The sequence below is a fragment of the Tetrao urogallus genome, assembly GCF_951394365.1.
Source record: "Tetrao urogallus genome assembly, chromosome: 2".
Classification (NCBI taxonomy): domain Eukaryota; kingdom Metazoa; phylum Chordata; class Aves; order Galliformes; family Phasianidae; genus Tetrao; species Tetrao urogallus.
In genome coordinates, this window is record NC_136814.1 from 83,852,133 (window position 1) to 83,873,974 (window position 21,842).

Below are 21,842 nucleotides of genomic sequence, written 5' to 3' on the forward strand. Positions count from 1 at the left end.
GTTTGTACAAGTAGCTCTTGACTGGCTAGGTAAGGGTCTGCTGGTGCTGAGTGCTGACTGGAATGCCTTTGCATCACTTAATTTATTTTCCACTTTTTCTTCACTCATTAACTGTCTTTATCCTTCCTCTATACTGTTAAGTATAATATTCCTATTATACTGTTTTAGTCCATCCAGTTATCACCTCATTCCATCTTTTTTTTTTTTCTTACTTATGTACATTAATAGCTCCAAAAAGCAATGCCATGGAAATAAATAAGAGGAAACTGGAACAGATACAAAAAGCACAAAACCACTACTTGATAGTGTATGTGCTCAGCTACAAGACACTTCTTCAATACAGTGGTCAGCATTAGCTATGTGTTGTCGCTATTGATGAATAGGAGCCTGGAGTTTTAACATTTCATGCCTGTAAAAATCTGCACCAGTGAATGTGACCTACCGTTACTGTTGCCTCTGCTGCAATACACTGCCCTCACATCTGCTGTTTGCTTTCCATAAACGTTCAGCAAGCATCAATGAACGTCACTGGATACAGTTTTTTCTATTTGAAGAATTATACACTTTTGCTTCATGTGCACTTTTATGTCAGACTGCCCCTCTGCTACTGTCTGTCACACAGCAACAAAATGTAATGGAATACTGATGGGAAGATTCACCCCTTAGTGCTGTACCACCAACATCCACCACTGATGCTGTGGACCAACATTAAAATAAGAGGCATTACTTTTAGAGCAGACCTTGTCTTTAGTTCAGGCCTGTTCTTTTATAGGGAATTGCACTGAAATTGTTGCCTGCTGCTAACAAATAAAAAAGCTATAAATGTCAAGGCAGTGAAAAGTCAACCTCAGTTTGTTTTACATTTTCAAATATAAAAGGTATTTAAACAATTTTGTAATGCAACCTGGGCAACCTGATCTAAATGTGTATGTTTGGCCCTGCTAGGCAGGGGGGTTGGAACTACATGATCCTTGAGGTCCCTTCCAACCCGGGTGATTCTGTGATTCTGTGCAACATTATTTTGCTTTTAAGCCATGTAATGGGTGGGCATTTAAAATAATGTACTATATATAAGACCTGTGAATCGTATTTAATGTACATATTTCTCACCATTTTCATGATTTTCACTATAATAACAGGATTACAGTATATTCAGTTTTAATTTTTCAGATTTGAAATTGTTATACTCTTGTTTTCAGTTGTCATACATGTTTTACAGTGTTATACAAACCCTCATATATAATTCTAATGTGAAGATAAATCTGCACTCCAGAGTTATTTGAACAAAATGCTTTTAAAGAAATGCAGCAGGTGATTTCTGCAGCAGTCATGTAATTGCATAGACACACTGTGTTCAAAGTGTTCATCATATTCCATAATGCAATGGTACCTGTGCCTTCTGTTAGTTTATATTGTTCCTAGAAGCAAAGTAAAATTTTATTTTTTTTAATGTAACCTTTATAATTTGTTTAAGAAGTTGATGTAGATGTATGACAGCAGACAAAGCTCTGCAGTTTCTACATAGTTGATATTTTGTTGTTATTCTTACATAGATAAATTGGTGACCTCTTTTTACTAAGACTGAAATATATTTCTTTTTCTAAGTTAAAAAGAGATAAAACAAGATAATTGTTAACATTCCTTGCAATAGATACAACTTTTAGCTACAGACAATTTCTTCAATAGGTAAGAAAGGAAGAAAAGAATAAGGAAACCAAGGAATGCAAATCGCTACTGTATGCCAGCACATTTTAGGCAGTGTGAAGAAACATGAAGCCAAGTGTAGGGGAAGGAAAAATATAGAAGTTGAAAGCACTGAAGTGGAAAGCTAAGAAAGGGTAAATGAGAAGAGCAGCATACTTTGCAAAGTTCACAAAGAAGTCTTTTACTATGGTTTGGTTGTGAGGGAGGCTGTGATGAAGTAAGAGAAAGTATGATGGAGATGGCAAATTTTCTACTGCTGTAGAACAAGCTGAACTTATTAGGTCTAACAGCCTTTTAGCCTTTAGCCTAACATACTTTTACAATTTCAATGTTATTCTGTGTTCCTATCTTTATCTGTATAGTGCTTTACAACAGAGATAAGTGAAAACTTCTTGCAGCAGAACAAAAAAAAAATTTTGGCTTCTTCCATTTTTTTTTTTTTTTCCAAAAAATGTGCTGTCAGTTAGGAAGCTAAAAATAAAAGCTCTTTTTTCCTATTGATTAGCAGCTCATTTGTACTGTCTGTTCTGTCCTACAACCCTGACAGAGATAACTTAAAATGTTGACATTTTTTTCTAATAGAAACAACATTATTTATTTCAAAACATTGAGTTACTCTTAACAAAAGCAGACAAAGCATCTTTTAAGAGGTATTTTAATAACTCATAACCAATCTTCCAGGTGAAGAAGTATAACCATGATAGCCCTCAGCTTGAGTCTATTCATTTCCAAAACTACTAAACACACAGTAGCAGAATGGAATGGAAATGTATGTTCTCTATTAAGCTGTTGCTTTAAAGACATTGTTCAAACCTTTATAGCTATATTGCAAAATTCACAAGTTTATACTCTTCTTTAAAAGATTTGATCCTCAAGAGATACCTATTTTTTCATTTGATGGCTCTTATATTTGACGTCTCTGCATTTTTTCCATCATCTGATACAGTAATCAATATGTTGCCATGTAAGTGTCTCTTGCTGATTTAATGCATATACAGGTAACGGGAAGTCAGATCACCTCTAACAATGAAGAAAAAAAAAAAAAAAGAAAAAGAAAAAAAAAAAAACAGGAAACTAAGGTTTATAATTCAGACAGGTAAACCAGTGAATCAACTCTAGAAAGTCATTTATTTCCTTTTAATATATGAATAAACTCAGATTTTTTTTATCTATACATATAATCTCTGTGGACAAGGAGAATCTGATTACAGTGTTTACCAAAGGAATTAGATTTATGCATTGTTTGTGTTGATAGCCCAAAAATAAGAAAGCACCATTGTTTACTCCACCAAAGGTTGTTTGAATCTTCTACTGGAGAGGAAAAGAAAAATTTGCTGTATGGACAACTGAATGCACATATAAGGGTACCTGGGCTTATTTAGAGTACTGTCCTTGATGAGATGAAAAAAGAGATTAAAGTAAGATACTCATGGATCTGAGAAAAGGAAGATTCGAGCTATTAAAACCTTTCCTGTGAAGAAATATCTGAAGTGTAATACATGCTTTAGAAAATGTTTAGTGGCATAGATAGGTATGGTTGCTATTTAAAAATAAAAAATAAAAAAGAATCATTGATTACTACTCTCGTCTTGATATCAATACCCTTCTACGACTGTATAATCAATGCGTATTGATTGTGGCCATGGATATTCTAAAATTATTTTTAAAGATGACACATACTATCAAACTTTGTATTTTCAAGTTTTTAGCTTATTTTAAAGTCATACACTGGAGATATTAAACTTTGTTTACCATCGCAGGGAACAGAAAAGATCACAAGGCAACTGCGGTGTGAAAAAAATGCTCAAATTAAATTGAACATGCTACTAAGTGCAAGTCTGCCTATTTGGAGTCACTGTACAGAGGCAAGTACTTCTGCCACAGAAGTCAGTTCCAAATAAATAGTCACTAGAATAATGAATTCCTCATTCCTCTTATGCATTGTCAGGCATAGCTAGACAGAAGAAGGCAAACATGAGTGTTTTTGAATTGTAACATTCTGATTGAAAATACTTGCCAAAACTACCTAGGGCAATACTCTACAAAACAGCAATACAACACATTTTCTTAAAGGAAAATGATACCAGTAATGTCTACATCCCTCTTAAAGATTCTGTGATGACAAGGAGTGAAGTATTCATCAGTAAGCAGGAGCATTCATAATTTCTGCTTATCATGAAAAAGAAATATGCATCTGCATTTATATGTGGGGTGAAGTAAAGGCCCCTTTTTCATGTGGGAGTCGGCACGGAGAAGCATACTGCAATGCAGCAGAGAATTTCCTTTGGCTGCTTGATGGCTAGCTCTGTCAGGGAGCAGCTGTTGGGCAACATTGCCTTCTGCATGGCAGCCACTCTTCTATTTAAAAATAAATAAATTATGGAGCATATTTATATGGAAAAAGAAATAGAAAATGGTCTTTTGTCTGCTGCTACTTATTAGCAATATTAACATTTTGGAGATGGCATTTCTTCTTTTCCTTTGGCATTTTTATTGACTCGTTTAATTCTCAATCTGTGTTTTTGTTCTGTCTTTGTCCTTTCCTACTCTTCTTTAAAGTAATTTCCTTATTTAACAATTTGCTGTCAAACTAAAGTAGTAACTTTTTCAGTTTTAATTTTTTGTGGCTATACTTGCATTATTAATAAGCTGTAAAAATCTTGTAGAAATTCCTCAAAGTTTTCAGCTAATGTAATCACCTGGCCAGACCATCATCAGAGTCTATAGCTGTTGCTTTAATCACTTACCACTTTTTACTCTACTCATCTGTCACTAGAAACACTCTTGGTTTTCTTCTAGCTTTTCTGGTATTGTATTGTTATCTGATAAGAAATGAAGGTTCATATTTGTATCTTATGGTTACAATTTCTTTCATTGTTACAACAGATAAATTAGAAAATATATGAACTAAAGGTTTTATGTGCTTTTTCTCTTCCCAAAGTGTTGCTCTATTAACAAATTTTAATAAGTGGTTCAACCACAAAACTTTGTTTGTCTGCCTACCTTAATATCGTGGATGTTATGGATAGCATGCTTATGCATTTTTGTTTTTATTTGCCTTTTTGTCTTCCTGAATTTTACTTCTAAATAAAATCTTGCACATGAGTTGCGTACCAAACTTTATATTGCACTTCAGAAACAATTCTAATTTAAATTAAGGCACTCAACTTACCTTCTATAACAAACATAATTTATTGCACTGGAGAGTTCTCAGTTTAATTGAGTGTCAAATCACACTGTTGGGGGCAGTTCATCCTCCTGTATTCCTGACACGCGAATACCGAGAGGCAAGCAGTGCCTCCAAGGTACGACTAATGGAGGACAGCATCACTGACCAGTGCTTGTGCTGATTTCACTGAGAGGTTCATATGTCAGTAATTATTTATTTATTTATTTATTTACTTCAGAAACGTTGAGATAATTTTTGTGCAATTACCAGAAGTTAAAAAATATATTTAAATTATTACTATTGGTGTTTATATCACAATTACTGCTTTTGTATTACAACAGTTCATATACTGAGTTTCAATTGAAATTCGTGGGTGTATATTTCTAAAAATACTAAGAAGCTGGAAATTATATATATATGTCAAATAAATATAATCTTTGAGTACGCACTGAGACCAAAAAAAAGAAATCTGTCAGTCTCCATTACAGGCTTTAAGGAAGCACTATTTTGAATTGATGATGTATTCTATTAGGATAATGAAGGTATGATGTTCATTCATTAGATTTTAATTCTTTTCACTGGAAACATTTCCTATTCTTTAAAAAAGAAAAACAAACAAACAATAATAACGCGAAAGACTAGCTCAATATACAGTTGAGAGAGTTTTTGATGGCATATACATTAAGGTGAAAGATTATCAATAGAGAATGGGTGTTAAATACAGCAGATGCATCACTAGATGCAAAAGAAAGTACCTCTTAGTTTTAATGTTTTTCTTATGCACAAAGAAATGTATAGATGTTTGAGGCTTTACATGTATGTTGGAAGTGGTAGGCTATGGAAGGGCAATACATTATCTATTGATAATAAGAAATAAGATACGTATTAAGTTATTTACTATGAGAATGATGAGGTGCTGGAACAGGCTGCCCAGAGATGTTGTGAATGGCCTGTCCCTGGAAGTGTTCAAAGCCAGGTTGGATGGGACCCTGGGCAGCCTGATCTAGTATTAAATGGGGAGGTTGGTGCCCCTTCATGTGGAGGGGGGGGGGGAGTGGAGTTTGAAGATCCTTGAGGTCCCTTTCAACCCAAGCCATTTTATGATTCTATGGTTATGATATGATACTGTGACACACGTAATCTTCTCTGTGTATCTTGACATTCTTCCAACTGAAGACACAATTTGCAGTCCTTATGATAAAATGAGTAAGTGCTATTATTTTATAAGGTTCTTCCTTTTCTTCAGTCTCTATGTCACTCTGCAGTTGTAAAATAGCATTAGGTTGTGTTCCAATGCACTGTGTTATAAAATGATAAGATACAGTTTGACACAATCCAAGGCAGAAAACACAGTCAAAATAAAAACTTATTCTGTGACTTCTTAGTGTAAATAAAAGAGAAACTGGAATTGCCTGCTGTGCTAAAGTAATCAAACTTCTGTTATAATACCTATAAGTCTTCTGGTGCGTTTCTGTAAGATGTATAGAGTTCATCTCTTTTCTTATTTAATCCTTTTTTTGTCTAGGTCTAATCCATCTTTTACTGAAACTAACAAAAATGTTCCTAGAGTACTGGAAAGTGTATTTGGCCTTTGTGTCCCTTTAACTGGGCTTGAGGGGTTTTTGAAAGAAAAATATTGTAGAACAATAGTTCTCTTACATTTTCTTATTAAGTTTTATGGCTTAAGGTCCAGCTTGTCCAATGCAATAGAAATGGTCATTCACGTCAGGCTGCTCAGAGAGAGGTAAGGAATGCACCCATTAGCCCTTACTGACAGAAAGAAATGGTGGACAGGGGAGAGAATAGAGAGAGAGTGACAGAAAGGTCACAGTTCTACAGAGAAATTTGAAAGATCACTAGCAGCAGTTTATGAAGTCCCATCTTTTAAAAGAGTCTTGTACATCAGGCATATCCAGGGTTGCTTGTGGCCTGACCCAGCCCATGCTGTGGCTGCCCTTAGTCCTTGTGGCAGTTGCTCTGTCCTGCTTGAGTGCCCCACTTTTGTTGTAAATATGTTGTATCTTGTTGTAGCCAATTTAAAAATTTCATTTTGAAATTTGAATTTTGCCTACATACATAATGAAAGTTCATTAAAAAAAAATTAAACTAAACTTAGAATAGAACAGTCAGTTAAAATACAGTGTTAAGATGTGTACCTGCCATACAACATGCCTGTTGTAATCTGTGCATTGCAAGGCACTACCCATCTTCTATATCCTACTAATTATTTTTCTAGAGGGTTTGAGGCTCTGGTATGGAGCTGTAGTTACTCTGATTTTGGTCATGAAGCACAGGAAATCTCATTATTTTTCATAATGGTCTTTTCTGACCTTAATGATTCTGTGGTTCTATAGTGCCTCATTTCAGTGGTGAATGAATAGTTTCAGAAAAGCACTGGTGTTCAATAATAAGGGATCAAATTGTTAGAGAACACCTTGTTACTGTTAGAGAAATCAAAAGAAAGTTTAATTTGTTAAACTGCTAATTTGTGAAATATACCAGATAACTTATATACATGTCCACATAATTTAAATTTGCCTGCAGTTTCAGCATGATTCCATAATAGAATGCTTGTAAAAAATGAAATAATAATGCCCTGTACAACTGCATGACTGCAGTGTGTGTAGGTGAGGACAAATCTCTGTGGCCAAGCTGCACCTGCAAGCACATCCACTCAAGGGAAATTACTGAGCCTGCACTAAGAATTTCTGCCCAAGACAGAGGTGACCAGGGCAAATTGGACAAGTGTAGTTGCTGAGTAAAAGCCTTGAAGAGAAAACAGACCACTGGGAATTACCTTCATCCCAATTGTTTTAGGCTGAAAAAGCTTAACTTCATCACATTCTTATGGCAAGGTCATCACAAAAATAAGGGATGATCTGTTGCCTAAATAGAATCTGCTATTGTTACTTGTGACAGATATCTTGCCATCATTGTCTCATTAGTGTTTATGGTAAACAGCCTACTCTCACTGGGGCAGAACAGTGATGTCTTGAAATGTACGTGTATTTGTTGATGCCAAAGGGAGTGAATGGTGATTGGAAGGTGGAGTGCTTTTTAAGATTCCTCTCCAGATTAAATTGATCTTAAATAATGCAGATGTCTTGGTGCTGTAGAATTTTTTATTTATTTACCTATTATTTATTTATTTGAAAATTGTATAAAATTCAAGGTAAGCTAACGTGGACTTTTCAGATGCATGGGAGAATTTTTGAGGAGTATTATACAATTCAGTGTTATTTCATCTGAAAATACTGATGTGATGAGATAAAAGCTGACTTTTGGCCTAGGACATTTATTCTTTAACTGACCATTTAGATGAGAAACTCTGTCAAGAGATTTAAAATAGTTGAAAAGCTTCCATTCAGACTTGAGTTCTATAAAACTGTAAATCTGTTGAAATAATTATTCCTTAGAATATTCATCTATTTATTCCAGGAATTGAATACTTAGGCAAAAAACTGATGTACAAACACCTAAATACTCTTACTAACACACTCTTACAGTGTTTCAACTTGTTCAGATGGTGTGTACGTAAACACCATTTTGATGTGTCCCCTGAGTTAGTCCGGGAAATCAGGCTAGACAGGACCACAGGAGGGGAGTTGGAATTAGATAATCTTCAAGGTTCCTTTCAATCCAAACCTTTCTATGATTAAATGACACCTGAACTTCTCACAGGAACAGAGTACCATTTCTCAGACTGCAGCCATTGTAAGATCATGCGGTCTGGCGGTGAAAATGAGCAGTTTTCAGAGAACACAGAAGACTTCTTGGTCGCAGCATCATCATTTCTCAATCTCTTTAATTTTGGAATGTGATGCTTTTAAAACTTCTGTATAGTAGTTCTGTTAAGTTACTGAATCTGAACTGAATTTCTCAATGTCTTTGCTGAGAATTATTTTGTGGATTTTGATGTCTGAGTTCCAGAAATCATAGGCGAGAGAGATACAGCAGAGAAAATTGCACGTTACACTGTGTCTTTTATAGCAGTGAGTGGTTACTTCAACACAATAACATGTATTTATTAGAGCAGATGATTACAACACAGTACTTTCCTGTTACATTTTGTGAGGTAATGGCAGCTTTTTTTTTCCTGCTCCACATCCAGAAGTGATTTTTCCTTGTTATCATTACTTTCCTGTTTTGTTTGCTTAGGCTCTTATCCACTGGATACATTTTGCGGTGTGTAATTTTTTGTAGCGTGTACCATTTTTCATATTTGAAAGTCTAACAAAGTATGATAGATATTAGATGACAGAAATAGTAGCAATCATTTCTAATGTTCCCCCCCCCCCCCCCCAAAAAAAAAAAAAAAAAAAAAAAAAGCTTGCATGTTATTAATATCCAGAGCAATTAAGGAGAAATTAGCAACCCATTAGCATGCAAGTATCTTTATGATAGTGAAAATGTTGTTTGGGTTTTAAATTACTTAAACAAATTCTGACATTTGTCCCTGACAGTCTGCTTAAGTTTTTCTCCACTGTAATTTTAGCAGTAACCATATAACTATATCCCCAGAAGTAATACTTGTTCAATAGGAGTGAATGAATGCACATCAGATCCTGCTGGCCCTGACAATAACCCTTAATGTAAGGTTCCACCTAATAGCTTCAGATGTACCTGCCATCTAGAATATAAGGAGCCATGTAGTGAAATTCTCATAAATCACTGTGTGGCTGGGCTATGTCAGAATGGATCACAAGGCAGTGATCTCCCTGGAGAGTTTAAGTGTCATAGTCTGACTGGTAAAAATCTCTTTTGTCATGAGGAATTTAGGTTAGCCTAAAAGAGAGGTCTTAAGAATATAAATGCAGCATATCTGAAAGAATGATTTTAAATACTTGACTGTCATGTTTCCACTGTCTAAATTAATGAAATATCATTTTAGACCCTGTGGGAAAGAAATAGACTTATTTGATAGGCAATAATATATTCTTAAGTACTGCTTCTAAATTTGTTTGCTGAGATACTTTATGCAAAAATAGATTTTGAATATTAAAATTTGTCCCTAAAACCATTGCCCCTTGCTTTTTTTCTCTCTGAACAGTGACAGTGAGAGATACATTTCTCAATGCTGCAATGCTAGCAGTAGATTGAAAACACAGAAATAAAAGCATTCATGGGTCATGGTTCTTCTTTCAAATCTTTAGAATTATTCTTATTTATTTTTAGTTTCTGAAGTAAAAGCATACTGACTTTTCTGCATGGTGTCTCCACTTTGATGACCTCACTTAATCACATACAACAGTGATACATTTGTCTGTGCATAGTAGTTATCATTATTGATAATGTTTTGATTTTACTTCATCTTAATTTTTATGCTTTATGTAGTACCTCAATAAGCAGATGTTAACATCTATTTACAAAGGCAAAAATGAGATACATGCTTAAATTTTTAATAACAATCAACAGGGAGGAAGATTTCAGCTGTGTGAGAACATTGCACAGCTGGTGTTTTGGATGGAGTAGAAACATAGCTTGAAGACACCTTTCTGCATCTACTGATTTAAAAACCAAAGTGACTGCATGTGCAGGGCAGTTTTAATATGCATTGTCTTGTATTCATGCCTCAAAGGCTTATTTTACAAGCCAGGATTTCTACAGCTCAGTATGTTTCTGTTGGTCAGAAGTTGCTGTCTTACCTCATCTAACCAGCTGTTCAAAACTAAAAACATTTCCAGATCAGGAGCTCTTCAGTAGTGCCCTAAGGACATGGTTTACATTTCCTTTGATTTGAAGAATATGCTAAACTAGGCTTAAGTAGGACTGAACTTCTACATTTTTGTAGTGATCTACTAATGCAGCATCTGCACTTATTAAAATTTAATTTATTAGGCTTCTTTTTAGATTTTGGAACTCTTGCTGTACATGGTAGGAATACAGATTTGATTTCTCGTGTCTTTGACCAAAGGTTTTCTCTCTTTCTTATTGATGTACAGAATGTTAAGGAACTCAAAGTCAGATACTGAGCAACTTGCTGGCACACTAGACTTTTATGGCAATATCTGCACTACTGAAGCAAGGCATTAAATCGTAAATCTTTTCAAAAATGAAATGTGAAGTTCAAGTCTTCAGTCAGATTTGGTATTCAAGCTTGTAAAACATTGAAATTGATATTTACCTCACTGAACCAAATTTGTGGTTTAAGTCTTCAGTAGCTTTTCATGCTGTAATTGTTACATTATAATAAATAGGTCCAGACTTCTTTGATCTTAACTGAGATATTACTTTTGCAAGAATGTTGAGGTCTTTAGAAACCGTTCCAGTGCTCTATTAATAAGCAGGCAGAGAACTTCAAACTTTTACTTTCACAGATTTTTCTTAACAGTTGTTACAACAGAAGTATCTGATGTTTGAAATTTGGCATTTGGAATTCATTACTTGGATCCTATCTCCACACACAGTACTTGATTTTTTTTATTGCTTTATATCAATTAATTCAAAATTATTTAGTAAATTTGAAAATATTTTTCAGTGAAACAATATTAACTTGCAATATTGTGTTCTAAAGTAAAGACGGAGTTATCTGTGAACCACATGATTTTCTTCCTGCAAGATGGCTACAGAAACTGATGCCATTGTCAGTGTGCCAGTATCTTGAATGTAAAATTTATATTCAGGTTTTATCTTTGAATATATTTGTAAATTGTGTGTATGTGACCCTCAACAGGAAAAAAGGGTGCTAAGTGTTTCACATAATTAGATTTATTATTATTATATTATCATTATATTATAATGAATTAAAATAATGGCATTATTATATTTATTATTTATTATTATTATTTATTAAAATATATGTATTATCAAATTCTCTTGCTTCAAGTATGTCTTCATCCTACAGTTCTTTTGTTTCATTTAAAGGTGATTTGTATATGAAAAAAGTTTTCAAAGTAAGTGGAATATTTTACTCTTTTCTAAATAAGAATTTAAAGGTACTTAGCAGAACTGATGTCTCACTTGTTTTCTCAGAGTAATTGTCATAACAAAATATGTATTTCTTTGTTTTCTCTATTTTTCATCAGGTTTTACTGGTCAGTTTTGTGAAGTGGATGTTGCTGCTTGCCTCTCACAACCATGTGGGGCCTCCAGCATCTGCAAAGACATGTCTGACAGCTATGTTTGTTTTTGTGCACCTGGTTTTATAGGTGGGTTCAACAGAAAATTATGTAACATCTAATTAAGTCAGTCCTAAAAGCACGGAAAATCATGATAGTACAATTTAATGGTGTTTCTGATTCAGGCAGAAGCAGTTTCTGTTTTCCAGCATATGAGTATTCAGTTGTAAAATCACTGACTACAAGGGACTACTTCCACTTCAGCAATTCTTATTTTATACTATTTTTAACAGGATGTCTGTCTCACACAGATAGGATTGTAGCTCCTGTAGCCATATGGAAGTTGGCTTTAATTTATCTGCTTGTACTTCCTGTGGCAGTAAAGCTGTAGTAATAAGGACTTGAACTGCCAACTCTACCCTCAAGTTCCTAGACAGACTTAACTACTCATGCTGAAATCTATCCCACAGGCCATTGTCATTAGGACTGGATATGATTAGATTAAAATTACTTTGGAGATGTCATTGTGCTGTCATTATAAATCAAGATTGCAGTGTCAACTGAAACAATAAACAGCATTTTCCTAGATAAAGACTCTCATCATTCTGATGGCTTGGTTGATATTATAATTGAGTGCACTAGGGGTTTGCTGGGCAGCAGGTCAAGTCTGTGGTCTAGATCTATCCTATCTAAGAGCCCAGACTTTGATTTGGCTTGTAAATCAAAACAAGTCTGATTCTAGTCTCTATAGTCAAGGAGGATGCAGGAAGACAGAGGGATTCAGATCTCAGAGATTTGTTTATGACCACCTTGCCTCTCAAATTGTTGCTCTGCATCCTAATGTAGGCATCCACTTAGACTAAACAACCTGTAATTTAATAACAGCAAGACTATTGTCTATAGCATAATGAAATCTTACAGCTGTGGTTTGTTTATTGTTATTATCAAAACATAAAATTGTTTGATGTTACTTATTCTTGATGAGGTCTTATTTTGTTGAAACATTTGTTTGGAGTCTTATACTCACATCTACATAATATTAGATTACTATTTTAAGTTTATATTTTTCTACGTCCAAAGTACTAAAAACACCTCAGAAATAATAATGAACATTTTTGCTATTATCATCCATTTGGATGTCATATGCAAAATGCAAATAAATACTTTCTGATCTTTTTGTACCTTGCAAGCCAGAGACGATATTAGGTTTATCAGTTCTAAACAACAAATCAGCATCTATAAGCTTTTCTCCTACATGTTTAAAAATTCATAGAAGTATCTACTTTTTTGAATACTAATTTAAACAAAAGTTAATGAAAATCTTTGGCTATAATAGAGACACTTCCGAATATTTCCCATGGTGATATTTGGTTTAACAAACCATACTTTCATGATGTTTCAGTAAAACTCAGAACTGTATTTCCTTCAAAATACGAGATCTTTGATGAGCATTGCATATTGAATATACATTTCACCTTTGCCTTAAATCAATAAATAAATTTGTTGAGGGTAGTTATTGGATAACTGATAAAAGATTGCAAATCTTTCCTCAATTACTTCATTTTGTTGTTCCTATTGCAACCAGTAGCTCACGAGTGGCACGTTCTGAATGAAGTGATTCCTTCACTTGTTTCCAGGTAATAACTGCGAGATTGAGGTGGATGAGTGTCTTAGTGACCCTTGTCACAGTGGAGCCACTTGCATTGATCATCTGAACAGCTTCAGTTGCATCTGTCAGGATGGATTTAAAGGTATTAAAAAGACACAGAAATATAACTTCACAAATCTATTTGAGTTTTACGCAGAATTTTTTAGCATGTCAGATTGGATACCTATGTACTTGTAAGTGTCATCTGAAGTTCCAAGCAAGTAAATTCAGTGTGAGTACGTCTTAACTAAAGTTATCTACTTTCTTCTAATGACTGTGTGAAAGTGGGTGTTTTCTGCTGGCTGGTTCCCATGCTGATGAAAATCAGGTGGCTTCAGTGAAATTTTACAAAAAGTCTATGCTGTTTTCTGTAAGCTTTTTAAACTGCTGACAGGTTATTAAATAGAATCAGACAAAAAAGATTGTTTTGTTCTTGGCATACTGGTACAATTCATGGGAGAAATGTAATCAACTCTGATAAATGAATGCAGTGCTATGTGCAGTTAATCCTTACTTTGAGCTCAGGTTAGGAATTTAAAGTGCATCCATTTTCTTTCTAGTGCTTCATTAAAAAAAAATTCACAGATTTTTAATTGCTGAAATAAAGTATTATGCAATTCAAATATCACATGATAATCTACTATGTCTGTACAATTAGTGATATTCAAAATAACTAAAGCTTGATTTTAATTTTTTTTAATAAAAAATTTTCAAACCTACCAAACCTTGTAATTTGCTATTATTTTTCACTTGTTCTTCAAATGATTAAAAAACAACAAAACAGTCCACTTACAAAGTCTGTCGCTAATATTTCTATACTCTGAGAAGCTATGTGGTTGTGTTAGCTATAATCTAGTCTGGAGTAAATAGTGTTCTTCTCTTTGTCAGATTTCTTTTTTCATTTTGTATATGCTGTACTTCCATATAGAAGACTTCCTCTCATGTCATTGCAATGCAGTCTATTAATCTAATGTAACTTGTTTTCTATACTTCTGTACTGAATTAATAATAATTTATAAGTTATATTTTAATGAGTTATATTCTGTTAAAATGTTGGTACACAAATATGTGCTATACTGTAACTTCTCTATTTGACTGACTGTCTTTATAGGCACAACTTGTGAAACAAATATAAATGAATGTCACTCTTCTCCATGTCTTCATAATGCCACGTGTTCAGACCTTGTTGGTGGCTATGAATGTGTCTGTCTATCTGGCTTTACTGGTGAGTCCGGTTAGTAGTAAATGATGTTTTCTATGAAGAGGTATTCTAAAAAGCATGCATTAAGATATCATTTACTAATTTACTTTTCTTTCCTTGTCATTTCTCCTTATCTGCCCTGACCTAATGTTTCATTTCCATGATAGCAAACTGGAACACTTGATTCCATCTGTAAACAAAACTGCACAGCTACAGTCGTATTGAATCATATAATGTTTGAGTTGTAAGTGACCTTTGAGATCATCAAGTGATCATCAATCCCCCCCTGCTATAAGCAAGGACACCTCCCACTAGACCAGGTTGCTCAATGCCTCATCCAGCCCGGTCTTGAATGTTTCCAAGGAGGAGGCATCACAACCTCTCTGGACAACCTGTTCCAGTGTCTCACCACCTTGACAGTAAGGAATTTCTTCCTAATATCTAGTCTAAATCTACGCTCTCTCAGTTTAAAATCATTTCGCCTTGTCTCGTCACTATATGCCCTTATGAAAAGGTCCTCCCCAGCTTTCTTGTAGGCCCCTTCAGGTTCTGGAAGGCCACTATAAGGTCCCCTTGGAGCTTTTTCTTCTCTAGGCTGATGAGCCCAAGGTGTCTCAGCCTGTTGTTGTAGAGGGAGATGCTCCAGCCCTCATATGATATTTCTGATACTTCTCTGGTCCCACTCCAACAGCTCCATTTCCTTCTTGAGTTGGGTGCCACTGAACTGGCTGCAGTACTGTAGGTGGGATCTCACAAAAGGAGAGTAGAGGGGCAGAATTGCCTCCCTTGACCTGTTGGTTACACTTCTCTTGATGCAACCCGGGATACAGTTGTCCTTCTGAGCTGCAAGCTCATGTTGGATCTTTCATCAACTGACACCCAGAAGTCATCCTCCTCAGGGCTGTCCTCAAACCATTTTCTGCCCAATATGTGTTTGTGCTTGGGGTTGCCCTGACCCAGGTGTAGGAGCTTGCACTTGGCCCTTGTTGAACTTCATGAGGTTTGCTTGGGCCCTCAATATAAGTCTATTTGGGTCCCTTGGAATGGCATCCCTTCCCTCTATGGTGTCAGCAGCTTGGTCATCTGCAAACTTGATGAGGATGCACTCAGTCCCACTGTCCACATTGCCTGCACAGATGTTGAGTAACACTGGTCCCAGTACTGATCCTTGAAGAATGCCATGCATCACCAGTCTCCACTTTGACATTGAGACATTGGCCACAATTCTCTGAGTGCAACCATCCAGCCAATTCTTTATCCAGTGAGTCGTCCATCCGTCAAATCCATTTTTCTCCAATTTGGCAATCAGAACATCATGTGGGGCAGTGTCAAATACTTTGCACAAGTCCAAGTAGATGATGTCAGTTGATTTTCCTTTATCTACTGATGCTTCAACTCCATAAAAAAGGCCACCAAATTTGTTGGGCATGATTTGTCCTTGGTGAAGTTTTGTTGGTTACCACTAATCACATCATCTGTCTTTTCCATGTGCCTTAGTAGGGCCTTCTGGAGGATCTGTTCCATGATCCTGCCAGGCACAGCGGTGAGACTGTCTGGTCTGTAGTTCCCTGCATCGTCTGTTTTCTATACTCAAAAATTGGTATTATTTCTCCTTTTTCAGACTGACATGACCTTTCAAATATAATGGATCGTGGCTTGGCAACTTCATCTGCCAGTTCCCTCAGAATACATAGATAGATCTTATTAGATCCCATGGCCCCTCCATGTTCTTTAGATCATCTTGAACCCAATCTTCACTTACACCAGGCAGATCTTCTTTCTCCAAGTTCTTAGCTTTGCTAGATAATTTAGTCTGCATTCTAGGAAGATTTCTTACCACTTAGCAACTCAGAAATAAGTTCTTACAAATTTATGGCAATAAGAATTAAATGAATGTTGACATTTGTATTGAAAGATCTTTGTTGGGCTGATTTATATCTGCTGCTTCTCAAAAGCTGCTTGAAGTTATTGTGGTGCATATGCAATATGACTTGGAACCTGATTGTCTTACTAAACATTCACATATTTTGTCTTTTCAAAGGTGCAAGATGTGAAACAGATATAGATGAGTGTGCTTCGTTTCCCTGTAAGAATGGAGCCACCTGTGTTGACCAACCGGGTAATTACTTCTGCCAATGTATGGCTCCATTTAAAGGTAATGAACACCAAGGGAGAAGGGAAAGCAAACGTAATTAACTATAGAAAGCATTTCTGTCAATTGTCTAAACTCATTTCACTCTTCCTACAGCATTATTAGTCTTTCATTTTCTCAGGCAAGACTCTTAAAATGACCAGTCAGTTGCACCCTGGGCTGCGAGTAATGTGAAGTAAACTTTATTTATGTATGTACTTGAACTGTTTACTTATTTATCAAAATGAATAGTATAAAATCAGTTTGCTAACAAAACAAGATTATTTACAAAATGAGAGGCATACGCTCAATGACCAACCATAACAGTTTTGTTCTAAACATTGTTCACTCTAATTTGATTTGTGGCATTTTCTAAATTATGTTTCTATTCCCAGATAATTATTTATAGTTATCTTGGAATCCATAAATCATGTGTGGTTATTTATGTTGATGCTTTTAAGGAAAATACATTTAAAATGTAAGTTTTATCGTGATCCTTATCAGTGAAATTTTGTGGGGTTAATTTTAAACATTTGGTACTAAAATTTGAGACAATAAATCATGCAGTGTTTTTGCGCAAATCTAGTTTAAGTGATAATTTCCATTAAAGATGCTTGTTGATTTATAAATTAAATATAAACACATTTTTCCTCCCGCCGTTCAATATAATGATACATACTTAGGATTCCAGAATAATCATTAAAAGTCAATTTTCCTTGTATGTTGAGACAGCAGGGTTTTTCCCCTTTGGGGAAGATAGTTGCATTGAACTCATCATTCACAAGAAAAAAAGGAGCTCTAATGTTCTTATTATTTTAGTTAATGGTCAAAATCTAGTTTGTCATTTTTATTGGTTTTAATTTATGTTCTGCTGAATAAAGTCTAGTAAGATAACGAGTAAATGAGTAGCACAGTTTCAGAATTTGCCCTGCACAGAAAAATGTGAAACCATTTCCAGCACAAGGTTGCAAATATTGGTCTTGGAAGTAGTTGTTTCACAAGCAGCCAGATTTTCAGGAGACTTTCATTCTCATTTAGATATTTAAATAAATTATTAAAATTTCAGAAAGTCAGCATTTCTGTAGTCATCCTTCAAGAAGCTAGCAATTTCTATTGCTCTCAGTGGTAAGGTTAACTCCTCTGGAAAGATTCATAAATGGTAACTAACTGAGATCCTCTGAAATCATAAAGCTCTTGGTATAGAACGCTTAAAATCTTGTTCTAAGGATTCTTGTTTAAATAAAGGATTTTTGAGACTTCTGAGTTCTTTACAGGCTAACTTGGCATTGCTTTAAATCAAATTCTTAAACTGACACTACCAAGGTTCATGATGGTATAAATAAAAGTAAAAAGCAAGGTTCATATGAGCACACTACCACAATCTCTTACCATCTGTTTATTTAGTATTAGATGGATGTAAGTGTAGTCTTTAACAGATTCACAGGAAGCCCAAGATAAATAATGGGAGGCTAAACTCTATTTTCAAGTTGTGTGGTAATACTCTGGTTATTGTAACAAATAGCTTTGTGTGTACCTTATTACAGAATTATTTTACTGAGTAAGTAAAGACATCATAAAAGTAATATAGGAATATCTGTTTTAGTTGTGAATATTTTCATAGAAGTTCTTGTGTAGTGAAAAGTATATATGCAATGTTGTGAATGTCACCATTTCTTGGGAAAAAAAATTGAAGTTGTATATCCCTAATATGTTGTAATGGTTTGATTCTTTGGTCACACAATCTGACTTACAGACTGTGCATCACTACAAAAAAAAAAAAAAAAAAAAAAACAACCAACATAAACCACTCCAGAATGTGTAGACCAACCCTCTAATATGTAGAACACAGAATTAAGGAATTCAGAGCATGATTTGGACATTCAGGTGCACTCACAGAAAAGGTAGACTTTCAGATTAACCTAGAAATGGATTTAGCTTACTCATATCGTTTTGTATACATTTATCTGATTGACTATTTCCTTGGTTAGTGTGGAAAATCTAATTTGTTTATTGTGACAAGAAGGCTTAAAAAAAATAGTTTCCTCTCCTTTCTTTCCCTCTTGCTAAAATCCTTTTTTTTTTTTTTTCTTTTTTTTCATTTCCCATCCTTTGGAGGGCAAGCTCAGCTGCTTCTTATTTTTTTTGTTTCACTGACTTTTTGATACCTTGAATATATGCTTTATATTCTGATAAATCTTACATTCATCCCAAATGATTATGATAATTCAGCGAAAAAACAATAATTTTACTGCATTTTTGTGTGCTTTTATAAAGCATGGGTAGTTCTACTATGACAAAATATTTTAGCTCATCCACTGGTTTTTCTAGAATACTAGAAGACGTCTACGTTTTTTAAACACGATGATACTTAAGCAGTTGTACATATCTAGATTTTCCTTCAAATGTCTGATGGTCCTGGCTGTGTAAAATAACTCTACAAGCCAGATGTGTGTGTGATGTTTTCCTGTGGGCACAAACTGTTTTGGAAAACCTGATTTCCACGATAAAGTCAATAGTGGAGAAGTATTTCTTCTGCCATTGTTGCTAACAGTGACTAAACAAATACATTCATCTCCTTAAGTTTTACCAGATAGAGGACTTCCCCACAGCTAGTGCAGATCACTGGTCTTCCTATATGTTCAGATACTTCATTGGAATTATTATAACTGAAATTGCTACCTTTCATTTTTTTCAAATGTTCTACTGAACATTGCCTGAGAGTACTAGCAGTCAATCTATGCACAGCTCAAAAGAAAACTTAAGAAGCATTTAGAATTCCAGATATAACATAACATTGTTGTCATCTCCTAATAATATTCTAATTACTAAATATGGTATTTGAAGTCTTGTCACCCTATTTCAGCTAAATTTCTTGTCCTGTGGAGGATGAAATTGAGTTTCTATTTTCTAAAGATATAGATTTACCTTTTGTACTGATAAAGTATGAAATAATGTCATTCAAAGTCTATATAATTTTATATCATAATGCTTTAGACCTTGCTGTCAAGGAAGCTCTACATTTGATAAAAGAATAAAAAATTTACAGCAGATTACTTTATCAATGAAGAGACTTTTATGTCAGTCCACATGAAAACCCCAGTAGTTACTGAGACTCACTGTGCACGTGTTGTATCTATGATCAGACAAAAAAAATATAATAGTATCTATATATGTTTCTGCTATCTGTCATAAATACTGTGTATGCTTGCAAATATGTTCTAATTATCTCAGTATGATACTCCAATTTTTTAACTCCAGTTCTTTGTTTCTTTCACTGACTTTATATGGTACAAATTACTATTATACTTCATACTTAAACACTGAAGGGCTATTTACCACCGAGCCACTTACTTCTACTGTTATACAGTGTTCTTTTCCTATTTTGGAAATGTTCCCTCTCCCACCTATTTTATATCGTATCTGAGATACAACACTTATAGTTATCTATATGGGACATTTTTTCAAAGGATATTCAGAAGTTTAGCTGTTCAGAAACAAAGGAATGTGATCAGCTAGTTTTCTGCAGCTTTCCCTATTATTGGAACTGGGATCAGGAAGAAAAATTAACTTGATCTGGGTACAGGACAAGTCAAAGAATGTAATGTCAGCAATAGGAGACAGACAGCTTAGAGCTATATTTAGCCACAGTTTTGGCCAATAAATTCTCAGTGATAGTCTTTCCCAGTAATTTATGTGTTAAAAAGGGCTCTCCGTTCTCTTATGAGCTTGATTCCATTATAGAATTCTAGCCAAAGAGGAGTTAAAATAACTTTTCTATTATGATATTGATTCTACAATTGTAGCATTTCTTTACTGGAATCACAGTTATTGTGGAACTGATATTAAGTGCTGCAGAAGAGAGTGTGTGATAAACATGTGAGGCTGTAGCTCATTTAGGAGTACTAACAATTTCATGGAAGGTAGAATAAAAGCACCAATGTCTCTGAATGGAAATACTGTTCTGTTCCATTAAAAATTCAAAAACACAGTTCAAGAATAGTGCCATTAGGAAATTATGTAGCACTCAGTGCTACGCTTTATCTGTATATAAGTATATATATTATCCATATATGGAGGCATGTTAAATAGGGACCTGAAATAATTTATTTTATACAAAGTAGTATGAAGCAGAAGTTAATAATTTTATTATGAAATCAACAAGCTCCTTCTTTTTCCATGAAAAAGAGAAAGACTCCTAATTCTTTTATGCTAAGTTTTTTCTAATTTTTTTTTCTAAGCCTCTAAGCTACCTTATCTTATGGTCTCTTGCTGGTCTCCATTATCATTTAGCAAAGTACCTTTCTTGTCTTAAGCTATTTATTTTGTTACAAGGATGAAACATATCCGTTATACACTTCCATCTGTGCCAGCAAAATCAGAAACATCTTTTTGAATTCCTGCAGTTTTATTTGCTTTCATGAGTTTGAAGTCTTCAAGTATCTTAAAGCCTGAAGGGCACATTAGTTCACAGATTTTAGCTGAGTCTTTCTCAGCTGTATGAGGTTCATAGATATCCACGTTGAGGTGACTTTTGATCTGATCTAAATGTGTATGTTTGGTGGCCCTGCTAGGCAGGGGGGTTGGAACTACATGATCCTTGAGGTCCCTTCCAACCCGGGTGATTCTGTGATTCTGTGACTTTTAAATGCTCTGCTACTAAACAGTTTTTTTACTCCCTGCTTTTTGATGAAACAGTCCAGTGAAGTAGTAGATGTCTCATTCTTACATTGATGAATTGATCTAGTATTACGTGTTTACTTATAGGTACTTCTAGGTGCTTCACAGCAGTCATTAGCTGTTTCTTCCATATTTAGATGTATTTGTGCCCTGGCTGTTTTTCTTGCTCTATAGGAGCCATGCAGTGTGTTCAAACATCCTTTGAACAACTAGTTCCACAGATTTACGGAGTACATTTTAGCACACCCTGCAAA

The 21,842-nt window shown here is 34.7% G+C and overlaps 1 protein-coding gene across 1 annotated transcript in view; it reads left to right on the top strand.

Annotated features, from left to right (window-relative positions):
• EYS (eyes shut homolog) overlaps window positions 1-21,842 on the top strand; it is a gene marked incomplete at both ends in the record, with an annotated part of 656,806 nt that overhangs the window by 112,142 nt on the left and 522,822 nt on the right. Inside the window, 4 exons of the mRNA XM_079532608.1 lie at window positions 11,899-12,021; window positions 13,569-13,682; window positions 14,691-14,804; window positions 16,822-16,935. Of these exons, the coding sequence (XP_079388734.1) occupies window positions 11,899-12,021; window positions 13,569-13,682; window positions 14,691-14,804; window positions 16,822-16,935 (465 nt within the window). The remainder of the gene's footprint in view (window positions 1-11,898; window positions 12,022-13,568; window positions 13,683-14,690; window positions 14,805-16,821; window positions 16,936-21,842) is intronic.